Source organism: Corythoichthys intestinalis, chromosome 18 (assembly GCF_030265065.1).
Source record: "Corythoichthys intestinalis isolate RoL2023-P3 chromosome 18, ASM3026506v1, whole genome shotgun sequence".
Lineage (NCBI taxonomy): Eukaryota > Metazoa > Chordata > Actinopteri > Syngnathiformes > Syngnathidae > Corythoichthys > Corythoichthys intestinalis.
Genome location: NC_080412.1, coordinates 31,607,681 through 31,631,933, shown reverse-complemented (window position 1 = coordinate 31,631,933; position 24,253 = coordinate 31,607,681). Strand labels below are relative to the sequence as shown.

General features: G+C 39.8%; 2 protein-coding genes across 2 annotated transcripts; one reads left to right on the top strand and one right to left on the bottom strand.

Annotated features, from left to right (window-relative positions):
- The first annotated feature begins 487 nt into the window (after positions 1–487).
- Positions 488–12,981, top strand: abhd11 (abhydrolase domain containing 11). The gene is made up of 7 exons (XM_057821142.1): positions 488–743; positions 7,073–7,211; positions 7,313–7,486; positions 7,555–7,725; positions 8,451–8,632; positions 8,701–8,848; positions 11,924–12,981. Exons 1-6 carry the CDS (start codon positions 616–618, stop codon positions 8,834–8,836), a joined length of 930 nt encoding a protein of 309 aa, XP_057677125.1. The 5' UTR covers positions 488–615; the 3' UTR covers positions 8,837–8,848; positions 11,924–12,981.
- On the bottom strand, positions 9,285–24,216 carry bicdl2l (bicaudal-D-related protein 2-like). The gene is made up of 6 exons (XM_057821141.1): positions 23,631–24,216; positions 19,052–19,171; positions 18,820–18,987; positions 18,167–18,252; positions 17,979–18,099; positions 9,285–12,955 (listed from the first exon to the last, which is right to left on the bottom strand). The coding sequence occupies exons 1-6, from the start codon at positions 24,087–24,089 to the stop codon at positions 12,629–12,631; spliced, it is 1,281 nt and encodes a 426-aa protein (XP_057677124.1). The 5' UTR covers positions 24,090–24,216; the 3' UTR covers positions 9,285–12,628.
- Between the last annotated feature and the right edge of the window lie 37 nt (positions 24,217–24,253).

Below are 24,253 nucleotides of genomic sequence, written 5' to 3'. Positions count from 1 at the left end.
ACGGTACGCACTTGACGCACAAGCGTCCTAAGCGATCATCTTTCGTCGCCTGGTGACGTAAGGACGCACAAGCACGTTTCCATCTGGCCGCGCCGCACAAAAGTCGTGCTGAGCAGCGGCCATGTTGGTAGGGGCAAGATTCTCAGTTACATCAAGGCTTACACAGTATAAACTAGTCAAAATCTGCTCATTCTCAACCGAGATCTTTATTTCCAATGCCTTAAAGCATGCTAAGCTTTTAATTTAGAACATACGAAAGAAAATCACAGATATATTTAAAACAGTATTAATAATAATAAAATTCACAGCTCCCATGCTGTGGTTCTATGTACATTTCCTCCAATTGTACGCAGCACCAATATGCATGAAAAGTTTTCGTTTTTGTTGATATACTGTTTGAAAGCCAGTGGAGCGTGACGACGCGTCGCCCCTACTAGATAAACGTCGCAATAGGCACGCCGTCTAGCTAGCGCGTCGTGTCTATTTATCATTCGCGCCCTCCCTTCCAGTCAGTGGCTAGCTTGGCAATTTAGCGACTGTTCCGGGCTGAAAAGGCCCGCATGGAGCTGAGTTGACGCCAAGTTTACGTTTTTGTTTTAGGGAAGCCCCGCTGCAATGACTCCCTTGTGCCACCTGGTCCACGCGACGCAAATGAGCCTTGTTCCTCTTCTTTCTCGGACCTCTTGTCGGCTGCCGCTCGCACGGAGGCTCGCTAGCTCGGCTAGGTTGACCAGCACCAGCAGGTGACTGCTAGCAGCATCGGGTGCAATACAAAAACAAACATTTCCACATAAGATAGACAATGGTCCCTCGTTTTTCGCGGTTAATGGGGACCAGAACACTTCGCGATAAGTGAAAAACCGCGAAGTAGCGCCCCATACCCCCATTTTTTGTGTGTGTGTTCAATGTATTTATTCAGATTTAGCATTGGAAACATTTTTTTTTTTCCACTTTTTTCCTCAAAGTATAATAATAATAATAATTTTAAAAAACGTATGCGTATATATATGTATATTTCAATAAATTGTTTTTAAGCACTTAAAATGTAATGATAAGTTTTGAACATGTTACTGTCCCGACAAATTATTTTTAATCAGAAATAAAGCAGAAAAATGCTTGGCTTTATCAAATGCTTCATTGAGTGAGTCCACTCAAATCCAAAGCTGCTCACTTACACACAAGGAGTGGCCACAGCAACTGTTTAACTAGTTAATAGATGATTGACACATGTGGCACTTTGAAGCTTGGTTCTCTGGCAACATCAACATCTGTCAATCATTGTTAACTTTAATAATTAACTCCAGTGCTCCCACTGCCTGACCAACAACAAGCGGGGAAGGAGGGAGGGAGAGTGAGACTAAGCAATCGGCTCGGGACAGCTCATATTTTTGTTGTTTTTTTTTTTTTAATTGAAAAAAAATCTGCGATGGACTAGAGCAGGGCGGTAAACCGAAAATTTACCGTCACCGAAATTCTTAACGATGACCGACGTAATTTTGACCATGTCGGTAAATTCGGTAAATTAATAAAACAAGAAAATATAGTCTTTTCATCCCGCTTTGATTCTGTTGTTCGTCTATGTTCATTCCCCTTTAAGAAAGCAGTCAATGGGCTTACGTAGAGAGTCACGTGATCATCAAGAAGCCAATCAAACAAAGGCCTGGTAAGCTAACGCTAGCAGCTAACGCTACAAGCAAAACGTGATGGAGTGTGGCTTAAGGGAGGTTCACCAAACTTTCACCCGACATTTAGTAGACTCTTGGTGGCATCCAGACGGACTTTCGCCCGCTGTCCTCCCTTGTTCTCACGATTTCCAGAGATGGTGCTTTCGTGGCTTTCTACTGGTAGCCAGGCTAACGCTAGCTAGCGGCTAACGCTACAAATGAACGTGATGGAGTCGGATAGCGGCTCTAACCTTGTCGAAACGCCTGAACTTAATGAGTGGATTGGGCACGGACAGCATCTAGCAACTACTATGTGGCGTTATTTTGTATCTGTCTGTGTGTGATTCCTCTGATAGCTTTTGTGATGGTAAAGCATTCAGCATAAAGTACAATCCAACGGCAAAATTTATAATGACCGAGAAATGGCCCCAGCTATTTTTATTGTGCGTGCATTTATTAAAAAATGCACTGGGGGGAAAAAAACCCTTAAACCATAAAGTAAACACTTGTATTTAATAATTATGTCACAGCAGCCATTAACAATAAGTTGTCTTTTTGAAGTGTACTGTTCAAGCTGCAAGTCATTTGTGTTACAATTACATGTTTGCACAGGCATATTGATTTTGACAATGTACATTGTTCAAGTCATACACACTGTTATAAATGTTCATACTAGAATTAGGGGTGGGCGATATGGCCTTAAACATGTATCACGATAAATTGAGCAGATTTATCTCGATAACGATAAATGACGATAAATTCGCCCAAGCGTACCGTTATATAATTTGAAAATCTGAATCAATGCATGAAATACAGATTAACTGTTTCTTGTTGATTTATTTACCAGCATTCAATTTCATATACCGTATGTAACAATTGTACATGCAGTCTAAACATTAAGTTTATAAAAATGTATCGTAAGCAATAAGAATTCAAGTATGAACATTTATAACAGCGTGTATGACTTGGTCTTGGTCTTATACTTGTATAGCGCTTTTCCACCTTTCAAGGTGCTCAAAGCGCTTTACACTACATTGCCATCTACCTACTGGTGACGCAGCACCAGGAGCAATGTGGGGTTCAGTATCTTGCTCAAGGATACTTAGGCAAGTTCATCAGGGCAGAGAATCGAACCCACAACCTCTGGGTTGGGGGACAACTACTCTACCACTGAGCCATGCCACCCCACCCCCTTGAACAATGTACATTATCAAAATCAAAATCAATATGCCTGTGCAAACATGTCATTGTAACACAAATGACTTGCAGCTTGAACAGTACACTTCAAAAAGACAACTTATTGTTAATGGCTGCTGTGACATAATTATTAAATACAAGTGTTTACTTTATGGTTTCAGCCCCCCCCCCCCCCCCCCCCCAGTGCATTTTTTAATAAATGCACGCACAAATGAACCCCCAAACAAACAGAGACACACACACACATTAAAGCTATATTGATCTTTTTCAAATGAAACTCTTAAGATTTTATGATAGCAATAATGACACAGAAATAAGCACATACAGAAAAATAGCTGGGGCCATTTCTCGGTCATTGTAAGTTTCGCCGTTGGATTGTACTTTATGCTGAATGCTTTACCATCACAAAAGCTATCAGAGGAATCACACACAGACAGATACAAAATAACGCCACATAGTAGTTGCTAGATGCTGTCCGTGCCCAATCCACTCATTAAGTTCAGGCGTTTCGACAAGGTTAGAGCCGCTATCCGACTCCATCACGTTCATTTGTAGCGTTAGCCGCTAGCTAGCGTTAGCCTGGCTACCAGTAGAAAGCCACGAAAGCACCATCTCTGGAAATCGTGAGAACAAGGGAGGACAGCGGGCGAAAGTCCGTCTGGATGCCACCAAGAGTCTACTAAATGTCGGGTGAAAGTTTGGTGAACCTCCCTTAAGCCACACTCCATCACGTTTTGCTTGTAGCGTTAGCTGCTAGCGTTAGCTTACCAGGCCTTTGTTTGATTGGCTTCTTGATGATCACGTGACTCTCTACGTAAGCCCATTGACTGCTTTCTTAAAGGGGAATGAACATAGACGAACAACAGAATCAAAGCGGGATGAAAAGACTATATTTTCTTGTTTTATTAATTTACCGAATTTACCGACATGGTCAAAATTACGTCGGTCATCGTTAAGAATTTCGGTGACGGTAAATTTTCGGTTTACCGCCCTGCTCTAACTTGAATTCTTATTGCTTACAATACATTTTTATAAACTTAATGTTTAGACTGCATGTACAATTGTTAAATACAGTATATCAAATTGAATGCTGGTAAATAAATCAACAAGAAATAGTTAATCTGTATTTCATGCATTGATTCAGATTTTCAAATTATATAACAGTCCGCTTGGGCGAATTTATCGTCATTTATCGTTATCGAGATAAATCTGCTCAATTTATCGTGATACATGTTTAAGGCCATATCGCCCAGCCCTACGATGGACTGAGGGTGCGAAGTTTCGAGAGATCACTCACTGTATTGTCTTTACACTACTTTAGATTGTCATTCACTACATTTACTTGACATTAATATACAATGTCATTCACAATGTCAAAAAAGTCAATACTGTACAGTTTTAGGTAGACCCAAATACTATATTTATTTTTGCCCGGCAGTGATACTTTTATTTTACTTTGAAAAGGAGGAAAAGCGCTATATAAGTATAACACCATTACCATTACCATTTTAAAACTCCCATTAGTATATTCAGGGGCGCTGGAAGTTACTGACAGCAGGGGTGCTGAGGCACTTTTTAAAAATTTTTCCCATCCAAAATTTGTCATGCTCATGTGTTTTCTCCATACAAGGCACGCACAATGGTAGTACACACACATGCTGGACAGTTTATGTACTACTACTAGGCTACTACAAAGACTGCGTTCTATTTCACCTAGAGTGTGTGTTGGAGTTTTTGTATTGAGAATAAAAGCGCCCCCGCAGCTAGAGGGCGCAATGACACATGAACATATTTGATCATCAAACTGCGCTCTGCACAGCAGCAGCTCAACAGCAAGAAAAAACAATAATATGGCTACAATGCAAGCATGTCTTAGCTATTTAAAGACACCAAAGGACAATCATCTTCATTTTCGACCTTGATTTGAATTTTAGAAAATGTCGCTGTTTTTGTAAAGAAAAAATATGTGCCATGCTAAACGCCTCCTCTGTGTTTGTATATAAATTATATATATATATATGGCGTAAAACACTCAGGTGACTTGAAGTTCCGCTCTGAGACACCCAATTTGGCCAAATTTCAAAAGTGTCCAATATGCATTTGTGATACTTCATTGGAAAGCTGAAAATGTCAATTTTCTGGGGGAAGAAATATTTTGGACTGGAGGGCATTTTTTCTTTTTTTTAAATGTTTTTTTAAACAGCAAAATCCTATCTGGAGGTGAGAGCACGCGAGAGCAGAATTACGGACGCCATGACTTTAACGAGATATTATCGCATACTTAACTTGTTTTGATCCAAAAATCACTGAGTGTCAAGACACATCTGTGAATGGCCACAGCTGGATTTTTGAGGGATTTTATGGGTGAAAAATGGTAATATAACAAGGGTTGCGATGCAGAAATCGCAGACATCAAGAGATCGAGATTTTCTTTTTCATATATTTACCCTCGTAAACTTTTTTTTTTTTTTTTTTTTTAATTTTTAATCTTTGGATCGATTATTTATCATCTAACATATTGGGGAAAATGCGAAAGTAACAAAAAAATACAATTTAGCGATAGTTATTTATGAGGTAGATATACGTGACTTTTTTACAGACGCCATTTTTTTCATTGTGACGTAATTTGTTTAAAATATGCAAGTGAATAATTTTTTAAAGTCTTTTTTTTTTTTTTTTAAACTAAATTTTAGACATCAGTTAATGATTCTAAGATAAAAATGACAGACATTTGGAATAATAAATATGATGACTTACCTTCTTTTTATGGCTAGGTTGAAACAAAAGCGGTTGCGCGACGTCTGTAAACGGGGGTTTCCAGGGTAAAACGGACAAATTAAAAATAGTTCGGGGGCTTAATGCGCCATGAATCTGCTATGGCAGCATATAGACATATTGTTCTATCAAACACAATAGTTCTTTTGGCTTATAATTAGGGTTGGGCATCGAGCATCGTTGGGAACCAGTTCTAACACTCCGATGCTCCGGGAATCGTTCGAATTTTTAGATTTCAATTCCTTGTTTCGATGCCCTGACTACCGAGTGGGAAAAAAATTGCTCTAGTTTAAAGACTGATATTTATATACAAGTTATAATTAGCCCTGTGAGAAGTTCATTTAATTTCAAAAACTGACATAGCCTCTTAAAAGAATCGGAATCGGGAATCGTTTGGAACCGGAATCAAAACATGAATCGGAACCGGAATCGTTCAATTTCAAACGATGCCCAACCCTACTTATAATAAAGCAGTTTCTTTTAAAGAGGAGTGCAAGAGCAGTAACTGCTTTTTCAGTGTTGTCTGTGTTTTCCGACATATATATTTATTATGTATTTATTAGGGCTGTCAAATTTATCGCGTTAACGGGCGGTAATTAATTTTTTTAATTTAATCACATTAAAATATTTGACGCAATTAACGCATGTGCGAAATGACCCGCTCAAACAGATTAATGACAGCACAGTGTCTTGTCCACTTGTGACTTGCATTTGTTTTTTGTTGTTTTGTCGCCCTCTGAGGGCGCTTGGGTGTGACTGATTTTATGGGTTTCAGCATGCTCTGCTGACGTGATTATATGTCGATGCGAACTCATACCAATAGACAGTGCTATACAGACCAGCTAACGTCTGCATCCAGTATTCAGTGGCAGTTCTCGCAGTCTCATCGCACTGTTTGTGTTTTATACATGCATCGCTTGTGAGTTGCATTCTTTCTTTGTATATATTCATGAGAATTGTGCTTTTAATATAACATTTCTATAACTTGTACTAACATTTATCTTTTAGGAACTACAAGTCTTTCCATCCTTGGATCCCTTTAACAGAATGTTAATAATGTTAATGCCATCTTGATTTATTGTTATAATAAACGAATTCAGTACGTATGTTGAATGTATATATCCGTCTTGTGTCTTATCTTTCCATTCCAATAATTTCAGAAAAATATGGCATATTTTAAAGATGGTTTGAATTGCGATTAATTACAATTAATTTTTAAGCTGTGATTAACTCGATTAAAAATTTTAATCGCTTGACAGCCCTAGCATTTATTGTTATCAAAAAAAAAAAGCATGCACCAAAAACATTTTTTTTCTCTCCCCAACACCAGGGGGTGCTGTAGCACCCTCAGCACCCCACTACCTGCATCACTGAGTCTATATGCTAACCATTCAAGCGTAAGAATAATACAAGCCGCATCGCATTTGTTGTTCCAGCACAGTCAACCTGACTTATGACGTGTTCGATGGGAAGAGCGACAGTGGTGCGCCGCTAGTCTTCCTGCACGGCTTGTTTGGAAGCAAGTCCAACTTTCAATCCATAGCCAAATCACTGGTCCAGCGGACTGGTCGTAAGGTGAACGCATACACATATCAACACTGATCGGAATCCTAATCCGTTGTACGCAGTATACACTTCAACGTTTACACGTCCTCATCGTCCTTTTGTCCAGTCAGGTGCTGACCGTTGATGCCCGTAACCACGGCAACAGTCCCCACCACCCTGAGCTGACATACGAGGCAATGAGCGCCGACCTGTTGCAACTTCTCACGCGGTTGCATATCGACAAGTGTGTCCTGATAGGGCACAGCATGGGTGGCAAGACTGCAATGACCACCGCCCTCACTCAGGTCATATCTCATACGCTGATTGTAGGATATTGTGGGTTAAATACTGAAAGGTGTTTCCCTGCTGGCAGCCAGCACTGGTAGAGCGGTTGGTTGTGGTGGACATTAGCCCGGCACAGAGCAATACAACAAGCGACTTCCACTTGTACATTGACGCCATGCGGGACGTCAACGTCCCTAGCGATCTACCGCGCTCCACCGCCAGACGCTCCGCCGAGGACCAGCTGCGTCACCGAGTCAAGGTCAGTCACCTTGTGGGGAGATTCTGTGAATGATTGTGCTAGTGCTGCATCGATTTATCGATTAACTTTAGTAATTCGATTAGAAAAAAGCTTCGAATAAAATTTTGCTGCCTCGAGTATTCGTGTAATTAGAGTGGCGTTATAATGGTTTGTTTTGAAAGTGTTTGCATTTAGTTTGATTGATTTGGGTGGCTACACTGCCCTCAAGTGGCAACAATGAATATAACGTAATTGATTTAAATTGGCTGAATTCAGCTGCCCCCTGTTAAGACCGACATAAGGTATGTTTTTGTTTGAGCGAATATGTTTTTGATGCTTTCGTAATTTTGTTTATAAGCATATTTAGCCAGTTTTTAGTGGGAATGTGTGTTTGAACAATTTGTTTAGAGCATTATAAAACAACGTTAGAGTTATTATAGTATTTAAGTTAGTGGACTTTTGCTATGGTAAGTTAGCCAATTGTTCTTTTGTTGTACTTAGATCCTCATTTATTGTTTTGTATGCTGTAAGCTCAGGCATTTTAATTTATTTTTAAATGAAAGGGCATATCTGCATAGTTTGAAGAAACACTCAGGGAATCTTATTTTGTATTTGCATTTAATGCTTTTTTTGAAAGTACAATATTAGCAAGCCTGTTTTACATCTCCTAAAATTGATTCTGCCACGCACTAAATTATTCGAACTAACCAGTTGATAAGATTAATCGACTAGCTTTTTGTGTCTAGGAACACTCGTTGCGACAGTTCTTGCTCACCAACCTGGTGGAACGCAACGGGCATTACACCTGGAGGGTCAACCTGGACGCCGTCTCGGCGCACCTTAACGACCTTATGAGTTTCCCAAGTTTTGACTCCACCTACCAGGGCCCAACACTCTTTCTGGGCGGAGCTAAATCTGCTTACATCAGGTATAACATCCATCCGGCGACGTACGAACTAGGGGTTGTAACAATGTCGTGTTACGCACCTGCCCCAGCTCCGAAGATTTCCCAAAAATCGAGCGTCTGTTCCCGTGCGCTGACATTCAGTACATACCGGAGGCAGGCCACTGGATTCACGCCGAGAAACCATTGGATTTCATCAGCTCTGTTGTCTCCTTCCTTCGTTCCTAACACCGCCATCAGGTGAGAAGTCAAAATGGCTAACGCATAGACTTCATAATTGTATTGACGGGTCAATTCGGCCAGCCACCGCGCAACGCCTTCAAGCAGGGGGCCCATCCCACAATCCGCCTCAGTTATTCGCAGTCGGTCGCAGGGACACATGAAGTGATTCAACGCCGGATTTAGGATAAAAGTATAAAAGCTGTACTGCATACAAACAGGAAGGATTGTCTCAGTAGTGATTTGTTCGAGGATTCAAGGTAATTATTATAATTTTCGTACCATGTATGCATTTTGAAACGTGGAAAAAACTGGGCGAAATAAGCCGCTATGGCATTTGCATCGCAAATATTTTTCGCAATATTTTTGAGCGCTATATAACACCATAAAATAAATGGTAACTGCCCGGTTCTTTGCTCTTTTAACAAAGAATCAAGACTGATTTACATCAATTTCTATAAAGAATTCAGGGATTTAAGCATTTATTCACAAGAATTTCAAAGTAAAAAGCTCTTTGTTGTGGTAAGCAGCGCCACAGTCACTTAAAGACGAGCAGCACATTCGACATATTTATGTAAAATAAATTATACTGCCCGGTTTTTTTGCTTTTAACCAAGAATTGAGACGGTTTTACGTCCATTTCTATAAAGAATTCAGGGATTAAAGCATTTATTCACAAGAATTTCAACGTAAAAAGCTCTTTGTTGTGGTAAGGCGGCGCCACAGTGACTTGAAGACGAGCAGCACATTAGACATATTTACGTAAAATAAATTACCGTATTGGCCCGAATATAAGACGGTGTTTTTTTGCATTGAAATAAGATTGAAAAAGAGGGGGTCGTTTTATATTCGCGGTCTAGACATTATACCCATTCACGACGCTAGATGATGCCAGATATCATTGAAGCGATGTTCTGTTATGACAGATCTCAGCTACTCTCCCCATTCACGACGCTAGATGGCGCCAGATATCATTGAAGCGATGTTCTGTCATGACAGATCTCAGCTACTAGTTTAACCAGTTTGCATTTTTGTTGTTTTATCACAATAGATTGGTTTATTTACATTTCAAAAACCAGAAGCCGTTCATTTACGAATGTGATTGCACTTTAGTTTACATATTTAAATGTTCAGATATTAAGATTTGAATGAGGCAAAACAACATGCTTTTTCTCTCAAATATATTGTTATAATCATTTGTTTCAGATGTACTGTAATTTTCTGTATAAAAATTAATTTGGTGTTCAAAAAGTCTTTTTTCAAACTTGAGTCTTGAAAAAGAGGGGGTCGTCTTATAATCATGGCCGTCTTATATTCGGGCCACTACTACGGGTATACTGCCCGTTTTTTTGTTTGTTTTTATTTTGCTTTTAACCAAGAATCGAGACTGTTTTAAGTCAATTTCTATAAAGAATTCAGGGATTAAGTTTTTATTCAAAAGAATTTCAACGTACAAAGCTCTTTGTTGTAGTAAGGTGGCGCCACAGTGACTCAAAGACGAGCATCACATTCGACATATTTATGTAAAATAAATGCTACCTGACCTTTTTTTTTTGTTTGTTTTAACCGAGGCCTTGTCCACACGTAGCAGGTTTTTTTTTAAAAAAAAAAACGAGGATTCTGCCCTAATACGTCGGGGAAAAATAATTGTGTCCACACCTGCACGTTTGTGTAGAAAAAAAAAAAGAAAAAAAACTTCCACAGCCAAGCGCTTTCATTCATTTTTAAGTACATTCAAAACAATAAAATAATTGTCCAAAATACCCATTATTCAATAAGAAGCACAGCAAGTTTGTAAAATAAATGGAAGCAAAAAAGCGCCTATTCAATATACTCCAAATGTAAAAATTGGTCTCATTTGTGACGTGAGGACAAAATTTGTCGCGGCCAGTGACGTAAATCTTCGGTTATCAGTAGCCACGTTTACATGCTGACTTTTATTCATACCGATTCAAATCATTCCGAATGGGAATTTCAGATCAGCTGTTTACATGTCACTTCATCTATTCCGATCAAGCGTTTACATGTGTCTGCCTTTATTCCGAAAGGACGTTTGACAACTGCCGTCTGACATGCGCAGATTAATCAAAACAAAGCGTCACATTGCAAAACATGGAGCTCGATCGTCGGAGTGCTGCTTTTTTAACTTTAACCCACTTGTTGTGTTTGTGGGGTCGTATCCGCTTCTGCTGTTTTGCTCTTTTGCCTTGTAGTAGCCGGTTTTCCACCGGTTTCTAATCTGGTCAACGCTCCGGTCTATTCCGGCTTCGTGTAACCTCTCGTGAACTTTTTTAAATAGTTCACTGTTCCTCGTTTTACGCCCGTCAAAGCGAGCAATTATATTCAATTCTTTTAAAGTTTGAATTAAATACAATCTTTCCGCCGGACTCCAATTTGGTGCGCTGTGCTTGGAAGCCATGTTGCAAGTGACGTTACTTACGTCACAGAGTGACGTCACCATGTCAGTACGGAGCATGTGCAGAAAGAACGCAACCAGACACCATTCCGCTTCCCTGTTTACATGATATAATTTTACTTCTAATCGGTTTGGGAAAAGGAATATTCCACCCCGTGAATCGGAATGAAATTCCATTCGGTTTGGGCCTGTTCATTCCGAATGAGGTGTTCATATGGAACACATTTATTCGGTTTGAACAAATATTCCGATTGTAATTGGAATATTTGGCTCCATGTAAACGTGGCAAGTGTCCACATGATGGAACCACAAACGCAGAATTCGCAAATCTTCACCTTCCCCGTCGTTTTTAAGAACCCTGGTTTAAATCTGCATGCGCGTGTGGATTATAGGTCAAACAGTAGAAAAATATCTTCTTTCTGCCAAATACCTTGCTACGTGTGGACAAGGCCCAAGAATCTACTTTTTTATGTCCATATCTTTAAAGAATTGAGGCATTTACACATTTATACACAAGCATTTTCAACGTAAAAAACTCTTGTTTCCACTTGGTCAGCTTTGACGGAGACAGGCCCCCTATTAATCAGCCTGTCAATACCATTATGAACTCAAAATGGCTAATACAGGAATATAAACATAAATGGTCTCGTACAATTACTCTCTCACTTTAACGTTAACAGAGAAGACCCAGCACTCAACACTTCCGGCATTTACTTTGGATGCATCAAGCTCAGTGCTGCTACCCGGCATTTTGTGTTGTAATGTACTACACTGAAGACATGAAGGCCATATAAGGATTTACAGGTACAATTAGCAGTGAAAAACCTGCAGTATAGGATTGCACTGAGAGAACGTTGGAACACTGCAACTACCACACTGCCGTATTTATAGATACTAATACTGTATATACAAGTTGCTTATGCTCTTTGAGGGTTGTGCTATCTGTTGTTTAGTATTCATGAAGTGATGTATGATGCATTTTTTTTCCCGATAGGACTTTCCGCAACTTTTACATCCACATTATTTTCGGGAAGGAAGTCAATTATTCCTCTCTGTAGCATCTGTGATGTAGCACTTGTCTGGCTTTAAAAAGCGGGCATTGAGTTAGTGAGTTAAAAGCAAATTCATCGAACTGACATACAAATATATACTCTCCATGTAAACATATTAGTAGTCTATATAGTATAAATATGAAAGGTGAGTAAATGTTGTGGCTTTATTTACAATCAAAGTTTTAAATCAAAGAAATCCATAATATATTTACCCTGATGTAACATTGTCCTTCTCATGTTGTATACATAATAATGTTCATGTGCCGATGATTAGCCCTCGTTAATAAAAGCCAGTTATTTAAATGATTTCTTCCTAAACGTGGTCGTCGCACATCAGTTGAGTGAAACCACCTGGAAGCCGTCATCGACCCTGAGCTGAGGGGCCTCGGTTGTAGGTTGCCCCCCGGTGTTCCTCCTCCACCTCCAGGTGGACGTCTGGCGGCCGGGCGACAACTGTGGCCGGCCGATAAAGCCCTGGGTAGGACTCTGTGGAGTGGGCGAATCGGGTGAGGCGGGCCCGGGAGCTACCGGGAAGTTGGCGGGACGCTGCACGGGCGCCTTGTTCCTTCTCAGTATGCCCATGCGAGAAGTTTTCTTGGAGTTTTGTTCCAGCTGCTGCTGCAGATGGAGCTGCTGCTGAAGCAAAAGTTGCATGTCCTCCTAAAACGCAGAAAAAGGGGAATTGTAACTTGGGTTGTGACAATATATCGAAAAGATGAATGTATTACGATACTTTGTAGCCCAAAAGATTATGATATGTTTAAGTACCATTGACGTCTAGCGCCGTCATTGGTACTGAACCTAAAGCATTCACAGTCAGTCTTCCTAGTTTTGTGGGCAGTATCAGGTCATATCCTGTTCATTTTAGGGCATTTACAGGTTAACTCCCAGGGGTTAATTTGTGCCGGATCTTGCCCGAACAAGATCCCAGCGTCTCTTAAAGGGACAGTGCATAGTGTCTTGTTTTGAACTTTTTGTTGACAAAGGTATCGAACACAGACGTGCTGACAACTTTGTTTCTTTATTAACACATCGAGCTAACAGCGCGAACACAACTTGTGGCTCTCGAGTCGGCAGGGTGTGCCTGTCTTTCTCACTCCCACATCACGTGACCAAAACAACAGTAACACTGAGTGCACTTCAGGGTGCCTCGGAAAACATATAAGAATATTGCACATAGTTACTGACATTACAGTATAATAATATGCATAAATTCATTCATAGAACAAATCCAAAGATTTGCATGTTGTTCATAAAAATTTAACGTTATTTGAAAGTCGGAGATTTGTTGATACACTGAAAAGCTGGACCAACAAATCACGCCCCTGATATAAAAGAAAAAAAACTTGAAATTTGCGGCATTTGGGGAGCAAGCAACCAGGATCATACGGTATTTCAACATGCCAAAAAGACGGGTGCATTTACTGTCTTTTTTCAAGAAGAAGGAAGATGGTTCAAAACGAGTCGGAAAAGCACAAAGAAAAAAACAAGTCCCACAGCATGGCAAGTGGGCATTAGGGTTTTGCTTTCAGCACCATTTTCTGAAACGAGTCAGAAAAGTACAAAGAAAGAAAAAAAAAAGTCCCACAGCATGGCAAGTGGGCATTAGCGTTTTGTTTTCAGCACCATTTTCTGCGTATGTTCTGGGATTTGTGCCCATCTTGTCATCCCTGCGCTGTCTTATGTACTTTTGAGTTCCGGCACCTTATGATTTACAAATATTAAGCACTGTTAATTCCTGTTGATTTTGGGTCACTTGCTACTCATTTGGAGACATTCTCAAGTCACTTCCTCTTCAGTAATGTAAAATCAACAAGAAGTGGCCCGTAAATGTCCTGAAATGAACAGAATATGACCTGAAAAATTAACTAATTAGCTGCCATTGTGGGAGGGATGGCAATAAATGAAAATTAGTTCATTTGCGTTATCCCTCCCAGTTCAACCGACTGGACGTCTACTAGTGATAAACTTATTCCTATTTACAGCAAAACAATGAAAATTGATTGCATTGCTGAATATTATAGAATGATTTTCTGACCTGTGTATCGATAATTTTTGTATCGCATATCGTGAGATTGTTTGTTATCGTGAGCCTTGTATCTAGGACTGCAGCTATCGATTATATTCGTAATCGAATAATCTATCGGTTAAAATAATAGAGTAATCGGATTACGAACATTTTACGCGTTGTAGAAACAAATTTAAGGGATGTAAAACAAGGGTTTATGCATGCAATAATATTTATTTTGCCTTGCCAAGATTGCACTTTCAATAGAGCATTAAATGCGAATACAAAATCAAATAGCTGAGTGTTTCTTCAAACTGCAGAATTGCACTTACGTTTCACAAGGGCAATAAATGCATTTAAAATTAAACTACCTCAAACAGAATAAAATAAATGAGGATCAAAGTACAACAAAAGAACAATCGGCTAACTTGCATAGCAGAAGTCTGCTAGGTTAAATCCTTTTTTTTTTTTAAACAATGCTCTAACAGATGGCTCCAACACATATTCCCACAAAAAAAATTCTAAATATACTTCTAAACTAAATTACGAATACTGGACATCAACAAACATTAGCTCAAACAAAAACTTAGAACCTTATGTTGACCTTAACGTGAAGCTGGATTCGGCCATGTTACACGAGTTATGTCATATTCACTGTTGCCAGTAGAGGGGAGTGTATTCACTAAAATCAATAAACAGGCATGAAAATGGGTCAGGGATTAAAAAGGTGAGAAGGGTGTGGAGGAAATATGTTCCGGTACACTGTAGGGCTGTCCCAATTGACTAATTTTCTCCGGATTAGTCAGCCAACTATTTTTACGATTAGTCAACTAATTATCTTTCCGCCTTTTTATTATTATTATTTTTTTAACTAACAATGAAACTTTTGATGACGCTTATTAATTCACAAAAACATTTTGGAACGTTTGAATCCTTTATTAAAGTACAAATAAACACATACATAACAACAATTAATCACAAAAAAAACAATGCGGTCAAATGCCGATTGCATTAACCAGTGCAAAAGAATGGAATGTAAACAGATTTGGAACACTGACTTCGCCTTTCCAACATGATTCAAAACAATTCTTTAAAAAAATATCTAGCATTAATATTATAGTATACTACTATAGGCCTATATTGCCAATCAGATTTTTCATAAAGGGTGTCATTTTAAAGCTATTCTTAGTGTAGAATCTAAATTCTGAAGTATGTGGGGTTAACTCCAGAAATGGTTATTTACATGATGAACAAGACGTGCTTTTATTTTGAAATGTTCGCCGGAAGTACGTTCGCTAAACCGCAAGCTAACCATAAGCTTTACACTCCGCAAAAAAAAAAAGCTCTTTTTGTCATTGCATGTGGTGTCAGTAGTCATTTTTATTCTTTTCATTTGCAAATGTTTTTAACCAGCGATTTTTCATTTTTGTAGTGTCACCTTTTAACTGCAAGTTTGCGTTTTGGAGAAGACTATCAATGTTTTATAGCAGGCTAAAGTAGGTTGTCTTTTTTCCCCATTAGCCTTAATGTAGCGATGCTAACGTTTACAGTAGGGCTGTCAAAATTATCGCGTTAACGGGCGGTAATTAATTTTTTAAATTAATCACGTTAAAATATTTGACGCAATTAACGCACATGTCCCGCTCTGACAGATTTAAATGTCAGTAGCGTGAAATGACCACTTGTTAATTGTGTTTTATGGAGTTTTGCCGCCCTCTGCCGGCGCTTGGGTGTGACTGATTTTATAGGCTTTAGCACCCATGAGCATTGTGTAAGTAATTATTGACATCAACAATGGCGGGCTACTAGTTTAATTTTTGATTGAAAATTTTACAAATTTTATGAAAACAAAAACATTAAAAAGGGGTTTTATATAAAATTTCTATAACTTGTACTAACATTTATCTTTTAAAAACTACAAGTCTTTCTATCCATGGATTGCTTTAACAGAATGTTAATAATGTTAATGCCATCTTGTTGATTTATTGTTATAATTAACAAATACAGTCCTTATTTACCGTATGTTGAATATCCATATCCATCTTCTGTCTTATCTCTCCATTCCAACAATTTATTTTACAGAATATATATATAATTTACAGAAAAATATAGCATATTTTATAGATGGTTTGAATTGCAATTAATTGCGATTAATTATGATGAATTAATTTTAAAGCTGTAATTAACTCGATTAAACATTTTAATCGTTTGACAGCCCTAGTTTACAGCGTTTAATATAGATGTGTTTCCTTATTTTGTATGTCTGAACTTTAATTCTAAGGCGTGTTGATGACCAATAAACATCTGAAAGGAACTGTCTCATATGCCTTTAGCACGCACATTAAAACACAGCAGTGAAAATTACCTCCCTCATTTTTATTACCGTGCGATCAGTGGACTCATTGCATATCGCGACAGGCTTAGCAACTTCAATTAAACATGTAGTTAGTTAGTTATATGGATTTACGATGTCTCCTGTCATCTTCCAAAATTGCAACGGGGTGACGGCACTTTAGGTGTTCATTCACGGCTGACGACCAGCCAAGCTTGCCATTGAAGTATGGAGATAGATAGTTGTTTTGCAAGTGATTTTTTTTGTGCTACGGGTGTTTTTTCTTTGCTGCAGGTTATAAATCACCAATTACAACTGTAACGTACAGTAGTAGTAATACAACTTTTGTCTCTAAAAACGCGACACGGGGGTGACAAAACTCGAGCAGTTGTAGTTGCGAACGGAAAAAAAACAACTTGAAGAAAAAAAAATTTACATTGTGTTTTTTTTCATTTTTATTTCACAACGCGAAATTTGGGAATACAGGTTGGTGGTTTTTTTTGTTTTACAAGTTAAAATTTGTCATTTTGCAGGGATTTTTTTTTTTTTTTACAACTAGGTTACAGGTAACTTTTTGGCTCCAAAAACTCGACAAGAATGTGACAAAACTTGTGCACTTGTAATTGGTTAATTTTAACCCGTAGCAAAGAAAAAACATTCGTAGAACAAAAAAACTCCCTTGCAAACAGAAAAAAACAAGTTGTAGAACAATTTATTACATTGCTTTTTGTTTGTTTTTTTTAATTTACAACGCAAAATTTGGGAATACAAGTTAGTTTTTTTTGTTTTACAAGTTTAAATTTGTCAATATTCGGGGAAATTTTTCATTTTACAACTTCACTTCTTTTGGCACTATTCTATCTCCATATTGAAGAGTCAGGACACAACAGTGTCCCCTCCTTTGTTTCATTGAAATAAATCAATGTTTTGGCCACTCTGGTTTGCTTTTTGGGCTTTGTGCCGGTTTCCCCGCTTTCTAATCAAGCGTCCGACATTGAAAAAAAATCTCCCAACCTAGACCCCCACCCCCCCCAAAAATATTTTCTCCTCGGATTCACACAATTCACGTAGGTCACCCTTTTTGACTTCAAAACAGCGAATTTCGCCGAAAAGGTGAGATTTTCATGTCTAAATAAAACTAAATGCAAACACTTTCAAAAAAACATTACAACGCCAATTAAATGAATCCTCAAAGCAGCAAAATTTGATTTGAAGTTTTTTTCTAATCAAATAACTCGAGTTAATTGATTAATTGTTGCAGCACTACTTGTATCGTGAGGTAACCAGAGGTTTCCACACTTATTAGTGACTTCTGACGCGATGGCCAGCTTTCAAATACCCACCTTCCAGGCTTCCAACTCCAGGGACAACTCCAAGCGTTTCTGTGCTGCCTCCAGCAGCTGGTTGTTGAGCAGCATCATCTCCGACTTGCAACGTAGGAGCTCCGTCTCCATGGCCTTCTTCCTGTCCAAACACACGCAAAGTATTAGCCAAACAGGCCCTCAGACGCCAGCCCGCACCCGCCACTAACTTCTCAATCGCATCGTCTCGATCCCTCAGCGCTTGTTGCAGCAGGGCGCCATCCTCTGAAGCGCGTCTTCCCAGCGACTTGGCCTCCTGAACACAGCGCCAGATTTTATATCAAACAATTTTGACATTTTGGCATCGCTAACTGCATGTTCTTTTGTTTCGATTTAAGATCACGAGCAAAAAAAAAAACAGGTTGCGAAAGTTCATCATCTGGAATGAGCATGCCCAAATCACTGAATGTCAAAACTAGGCGTGACCTTGCTGTCACCTAATTGGCAAAATGAACCTTAGACGATCCAACAATTTTGGCATAGCTAACAGCAAGTTCCTTTATTTTTGCTTTTATATCAAGATCAAAAACGTTGCGCAAGTTCCGTCAACTGGAACGAGCCCGCCCAAATCACTGAATGTCAAAACTAGGTGCAACCTTGCTGTCTCCTGATTGGCAAAATGAACCTAAGACTGTTCACAATATAGGTCAATTCCTATTTCTTTGCTAGTATGTCACACACATTAAGAAAAATGTTGGTTTTTGATGCTCAAAATCCAAGAAATTGACCCAAAAAAAAAGCATAACGACTTGAGAACTGTCACTTCACAGACGTATTGTGTTTACCAAAAATCTGAATTGCAATGTGAACGTAAGTTAGTCACCTTTTGGGCGATGCCACTGACGGCCATTTTGCGGGTGATGTCCTGCAGCTGGGATAGGGCAGCATCCAGGCACTTTTCCCCAGGAGGCGGCAGCTCCGGTGGGGGGCCTCCCTGCTGCGCGGGCATCGTCTGCATCAACCTCAAGATGGACAGGATCTCTTCCGTCACCTGCAAACATGCACGTCATTTAAAGGCCAACGTCGCTAACGTGCTAACTAAGCGAAGGGGTTACCCGCTCTCGGTCCTGACTCCATCCGGACCCGTGTCGGCTCTGCTGCAGTTTGTCCACTTGGGCCTTTAGCTTGATGCTGCGTCGACGAGACAGCTCCACCTCACGACGGACTTCCTTTAACTGCAACCGCACAATTTTAGAGAAATTAATGGCGAGCCTATTAAAAGGCAAATTAATGCAACAATAGGAAGAACTTGTTAAACCTAAGTGTCATTGATTGGAGGTAAAAAATGTTTACATTTTTGAAAAATCAAAAATTTCCAAATATGTTGGTATAAAAATTAGAGATCGACCGATATGAGTTTTCCAGGACCGATACAGATTATTTGTAGTTAGAGGGGCCGGTAACCGATTTTTGGAGCTGATATTCAATTGCAGGAAAAGTATAAAAATTGGTGTGAAAAATTGAATAATGCAATCACTGAACTCGATTGAAATGAAATGCCTAAAGCATGTTAATTAAATCACACAAATAGAAAATAATAGCCAACAATAGGGAGTGGCGTGGTTCAATGACAGTTGTTCCCCAACCCAGTTGTTCCTTGTTCGATACTCCACCCTGATGAATGAATGAAATATTTATTGTCATCATAATGGGTATCATTGACAATCATTGACAATTACAAAATGTGATATGATTTGCCCGAAGGAACCGAAGAAGAAGACAAAGGCAGACGGGAGGAAGCATTTGCTTATCAGTTTCCCCGTCCCCCATACAACTAAAGACGCACATTCAGACATGGTACATACATCAGATGGCCACAAACTGTACAATAACACAATCAACAATCTGGGTTTACAATAACTCAGCATCCAGTCAAGCAGCTCGATTAATTTCAGGGACAAGGATCCTGCAATCTGAGACCCAGGTGTTGGCTATTTTCCCAGCTTTCTTGAGTTGACGTGCTTTTCTTGCAATTTCGGCATTTCGGCGAGTCAAGTTGTCATCCAAAAAAATCTTCGACCTTTTCAGGTGGCGGCGCTGGTTAAGCAGAGCAGTCTTGGTCTTGTGGTCTGCCAGCTTCATGAGCACCGTCGCCGGTCGTCTCCCCCCAGATTTGAGCAGAAAGCAGCGACGGATGTCCAGCGGTTCCATGTTTATTCCATACTCTTTCAGATTAGCAGTTGCCAGTTGCGCCACTGTATCACCTGGGCTAGGCGTCAGTTTTAATCAAGAAATGATGAGCTCATTTGCGCGTCGGCACTTGTCGAGATCGTCAGCCAAAATTTCCAGCCTCTTGATGCGAACATCTCTCTCCTCGACCGCCTGCTTGAGTTTCTCGTTTTCAGAGCGAATTAACCGGAGCTCTCTGATGATTTCTTGATTCTGGTTTTGAATCAAGCCAGTCAAGGAGACCTCCAATTTCTGTATGGAGGATTTTATTTCATCCAAGTCTCCAGGTTTCATATTCTTTGGAGCCATACTGGGAGTCGAGCTTGCTGGCCCTGAGTTGGCCCTGAGCGCTTATCGGTTGAGATAAGTTGCTCTTGGGAGCTCAGAGGAGTACGTCTGTTCACAGCTTGAGCTGAATCAAGAATGATGACTTCATCTAGGTATACTTGAGCAAGATACAAAAACCCATTCGTCCTTGTGCTGCTTCACCAGTAGGTAGTGTGAAGCGCTTTGAGGGCCTTAAAAAGGTGGAAACGCGCAATACAAGTGTAACTCCATTTACCATTTAACCAATCAGAGGACGGGGTGAATACTAGTGCAGGAGACAGCAGGGAGAAGCGTGGCTACATCAGAGCCGAAATAACGCATTTTTAAATAGATTTTTTCATATCGGCCGGTTGGATTAAAAAAAAAAAAAAAAAAGGCTGATATACGTAAAATTTCCAATTATCGGCGCCGATTATTGGCCCGGCCGATAATCGACAGTGGTGTGTAGTAACGTGTGACATGTACTCCGTTACATTTACTTGAGTAACTTTTTGAGAAAAGTATACTTCTAAGAGTAGTTTTACTAAGCCATACATTTTACTTTTACTTGAGTACATTTGTGAAGAAAAAAACACTACTCTTACTCTGCTACTTTGGGCTACATAAAAGTCATTCCATTTTTCCTCTTTATTCTTCATCTTTGTATTAGATTTTTTTTTGCCAGCGATGCCAAGAGTAGCTTTACCAATTTCACCAATGAGACGTCGCAACAATATTCATATGACTCCATTATACCAATCAGATGCAAGCTTGCCGTTCTATGATCACGCCAGCCTGTTCAATCACATGGCATCTTTAAAGCACAATAAAAAATTAAGCATTTGACATGGAGCGTTGCCCTCAACATGGTTGAGAGCGCTGATTTTAACCTCACTCCCAGTTTTTATTTGGCTCCGATTGAATGGGGAAAACCGGAGATAGGATCATTTCAATTCCAGAATAGTAACTATGAAGTAACTATTCACTATTCTAACTAGGAACTATTTTGTCCACCAGAGGGCACTCATGCGCTTTGAACTAATAATGCTTCATTTCTGTCATTTTTTTCTCTAGCCGGAATTCAATTTCTTTGGCTTAATGTGGTTATGTAATGGTTTATTGTACAGTATCATTGTAACAATATAGATAACTTTGTGCTAAGGGAAAAAAAAATTGTAAGCAGTAACAATGTTACTCATTACTCGAGTATTCTTTTCAGCAAATACTTTTTTTTATTTGTACTTGAGTACAATTTTTGGATGACAACCTTTACTTGAGTAATATTATTTTGAAGTAACGCTACTCTTACTTGAGTACAATGTTTAGATACTCTATCCACCTCTGATAATCGCTCTAATAAAAGCTGAATAAAAACGTGATGTACCTTTGAAAGACATGATGAGTGATGTAACTCCTTGTTTGCCATTGACGGCAATAGACGTTCAATCCATTTAGACCCTTCCCAGACAAAATGGAATGAACATCTATCACCTTGTCAAGAGTCAAGATTCTGCATTGGACAAGGTGTCAAGAGTCAAGAATCTGCATTGGACAAGGTGATGATGCTGGAACTTTGGTTTGGTGCTGTTCCAGTGAGATTTACAAAGATGACTGCCTGAAGAAAACATCAAAATTCCCTCAGTCCTTGATGATGTGGGGCTGCATGTCAGGCTAAGGCACTGGGGAGATGGCTGTGGTTAAATCTTCAATAAATGCACAAGTTTACGTTGAAATTTGAGACAGCTTTCTTATCCCTTCAATTGGGAATATGTTTGTAATTTTCCAAGATGACAATGCATCATGCCACAGAGCTAGAACTGTTAAATCATTCCTTTGAGAAAGACTCATCCAGTCAATGTCATGGTCAGCAAATAGCCCAGATCTCAACCCTACTGAAAACCTGTGGTGGAAATGGAAAAAAATGGTCCACAGCAAGGCTTCGACCTGCAAGGATGATCTGGCAACTGCGATCAAAGAGACTTGGCACCAAATTGATGAAGAATACTCATCAAGTCCATTCCTCAGAGACTGCAAGAGCTGTCATAAAAGCCAGAGATGGTGCTACTAAATACTAGAGATGTGTTTTGGGTAGGGCTGTCAAAATTATCGCGTTAACGGGCGGTAATTAATATTTTAAAATTAATCACGTTTAAATATTTGGCGCACTTAATGCACATGCCCTGCTCAAACAGATTAAAATGACAGCACAGTGTCATGTCCACTTGTTACTCGTGTTTTTGGGTGTTTTGTCGCCCTCTGCTGGCGCTTGGGTGTGACTTATTTTATTGGTTTCAGCAGCATGTGCATTGTGTAATTATTGACATCAACAATGGCGAGCTACTAGATCAGGTCACTGAGTCAACAACAGCAGTTTTTTTCAAAACTATTATTTCATTATAATCCATATTTGACAAATCTAGCACCTAATAATTACATAAAGTTTTATAGAAAAGTAATTTTTTTATTGTGTTAATGACTGTTGTATTTTATACCTGACTATCCTTGGAAACTGTGTTATTCCTACCAATTGTGCTATTCACCTAGCTGTTCTCCAACTCCAACTAAAGCTTTAACTTTAACCTTGTTAACCTTGACCCGTAAGAATGACTGTGAATGCTCTGGTTTCAAATGAACGAACGTTCCCAGTTGACCCGTAAGAATGACTGTGAATGCTCTGGTTTCAAATGAACGAACATTCCCAGTCTAAATGGATTTGGCGTCATGCACCGTCAGTGCAGCCTTAGAATTAACTGAGACACTATTATGGTGGAAGATTTTGGTAGCAACTTGTTGGTTCCTTTTTATTTTTTTGTTTAGACATTGACGCGTTTTTAAAACGATATCTCGATTCTTGGCAGGAGCATATCGATAACCTTTTGTGATACAAAGTATCACGATATGTCACCATTTCGATATTTTATCACATCCCTACTCTGAATTGAGTTCATGGCGGCAAACGATTTGAGTCCAAAAAAGCTGATGCTACAATTTAGTTTTCTCGTGCCTGTGTTGCTTGTTATGAAGGCATTATGGCCAATTAGAAGGGAGTGTCCCTAATTTACCCCTTTGCTTGGGCCCCGCCTCCTTGCACCATTTGACGTAAGATCTGAGATTTAAATAAATATATATATATATGAAAAAAAATAAAATATGTAGTACCGTGTCATTGACGTGTCCGAGCGTCCTGCGCCTGCCAAGAGGTCTCCCCCCGTTGATAAGGTCGGGCAGTGTCGTGTAGCTCCTCTGGAACGGGGAATTGCGCCCCTCTGAGTTGGGCGACTCGGAGCGCTCCTCCCGCGGGGCCGCGTTGTCCCCTGATGGCATCGGACCAGAGTCGGCATCCTCGCGTACCTCCGTCAGGCTCAGGGCGGTCAGAATGCACCTGTCGGCTGCCCCGGGTCCATCCGTGGTGTTCGGGCCGTCATCTTCCGGGTCCGACAACGAAGCGGGCCGACGCGGCGTCAGTATGGGAGCTCGGGGTTTGGAGCGGATTCTGTTAAGGGAGCAGTAGAGCCGCTCGGTTGAAGTAAAACGCGGACGCAAACGCGAGTTGAGGTCCGAAAAGTTCGCCGAAAAGTCGGGCTCCTCAGGGTACGAGAACACATCCGATGAGTCCATTGTCCTTGAAGAGATGACTAACGAAAAAAACAAAAAGATCGAAGTTGAAGAAGGGAAAGAATGTTTCCAAACTGGTTTTTCCTGCCGCCAAGTGACGCCACGCCAGTCATTTACTCCGACGGTGACGTCATATCCCCAAGCGTTTACTTCCTCATTCTGAACAT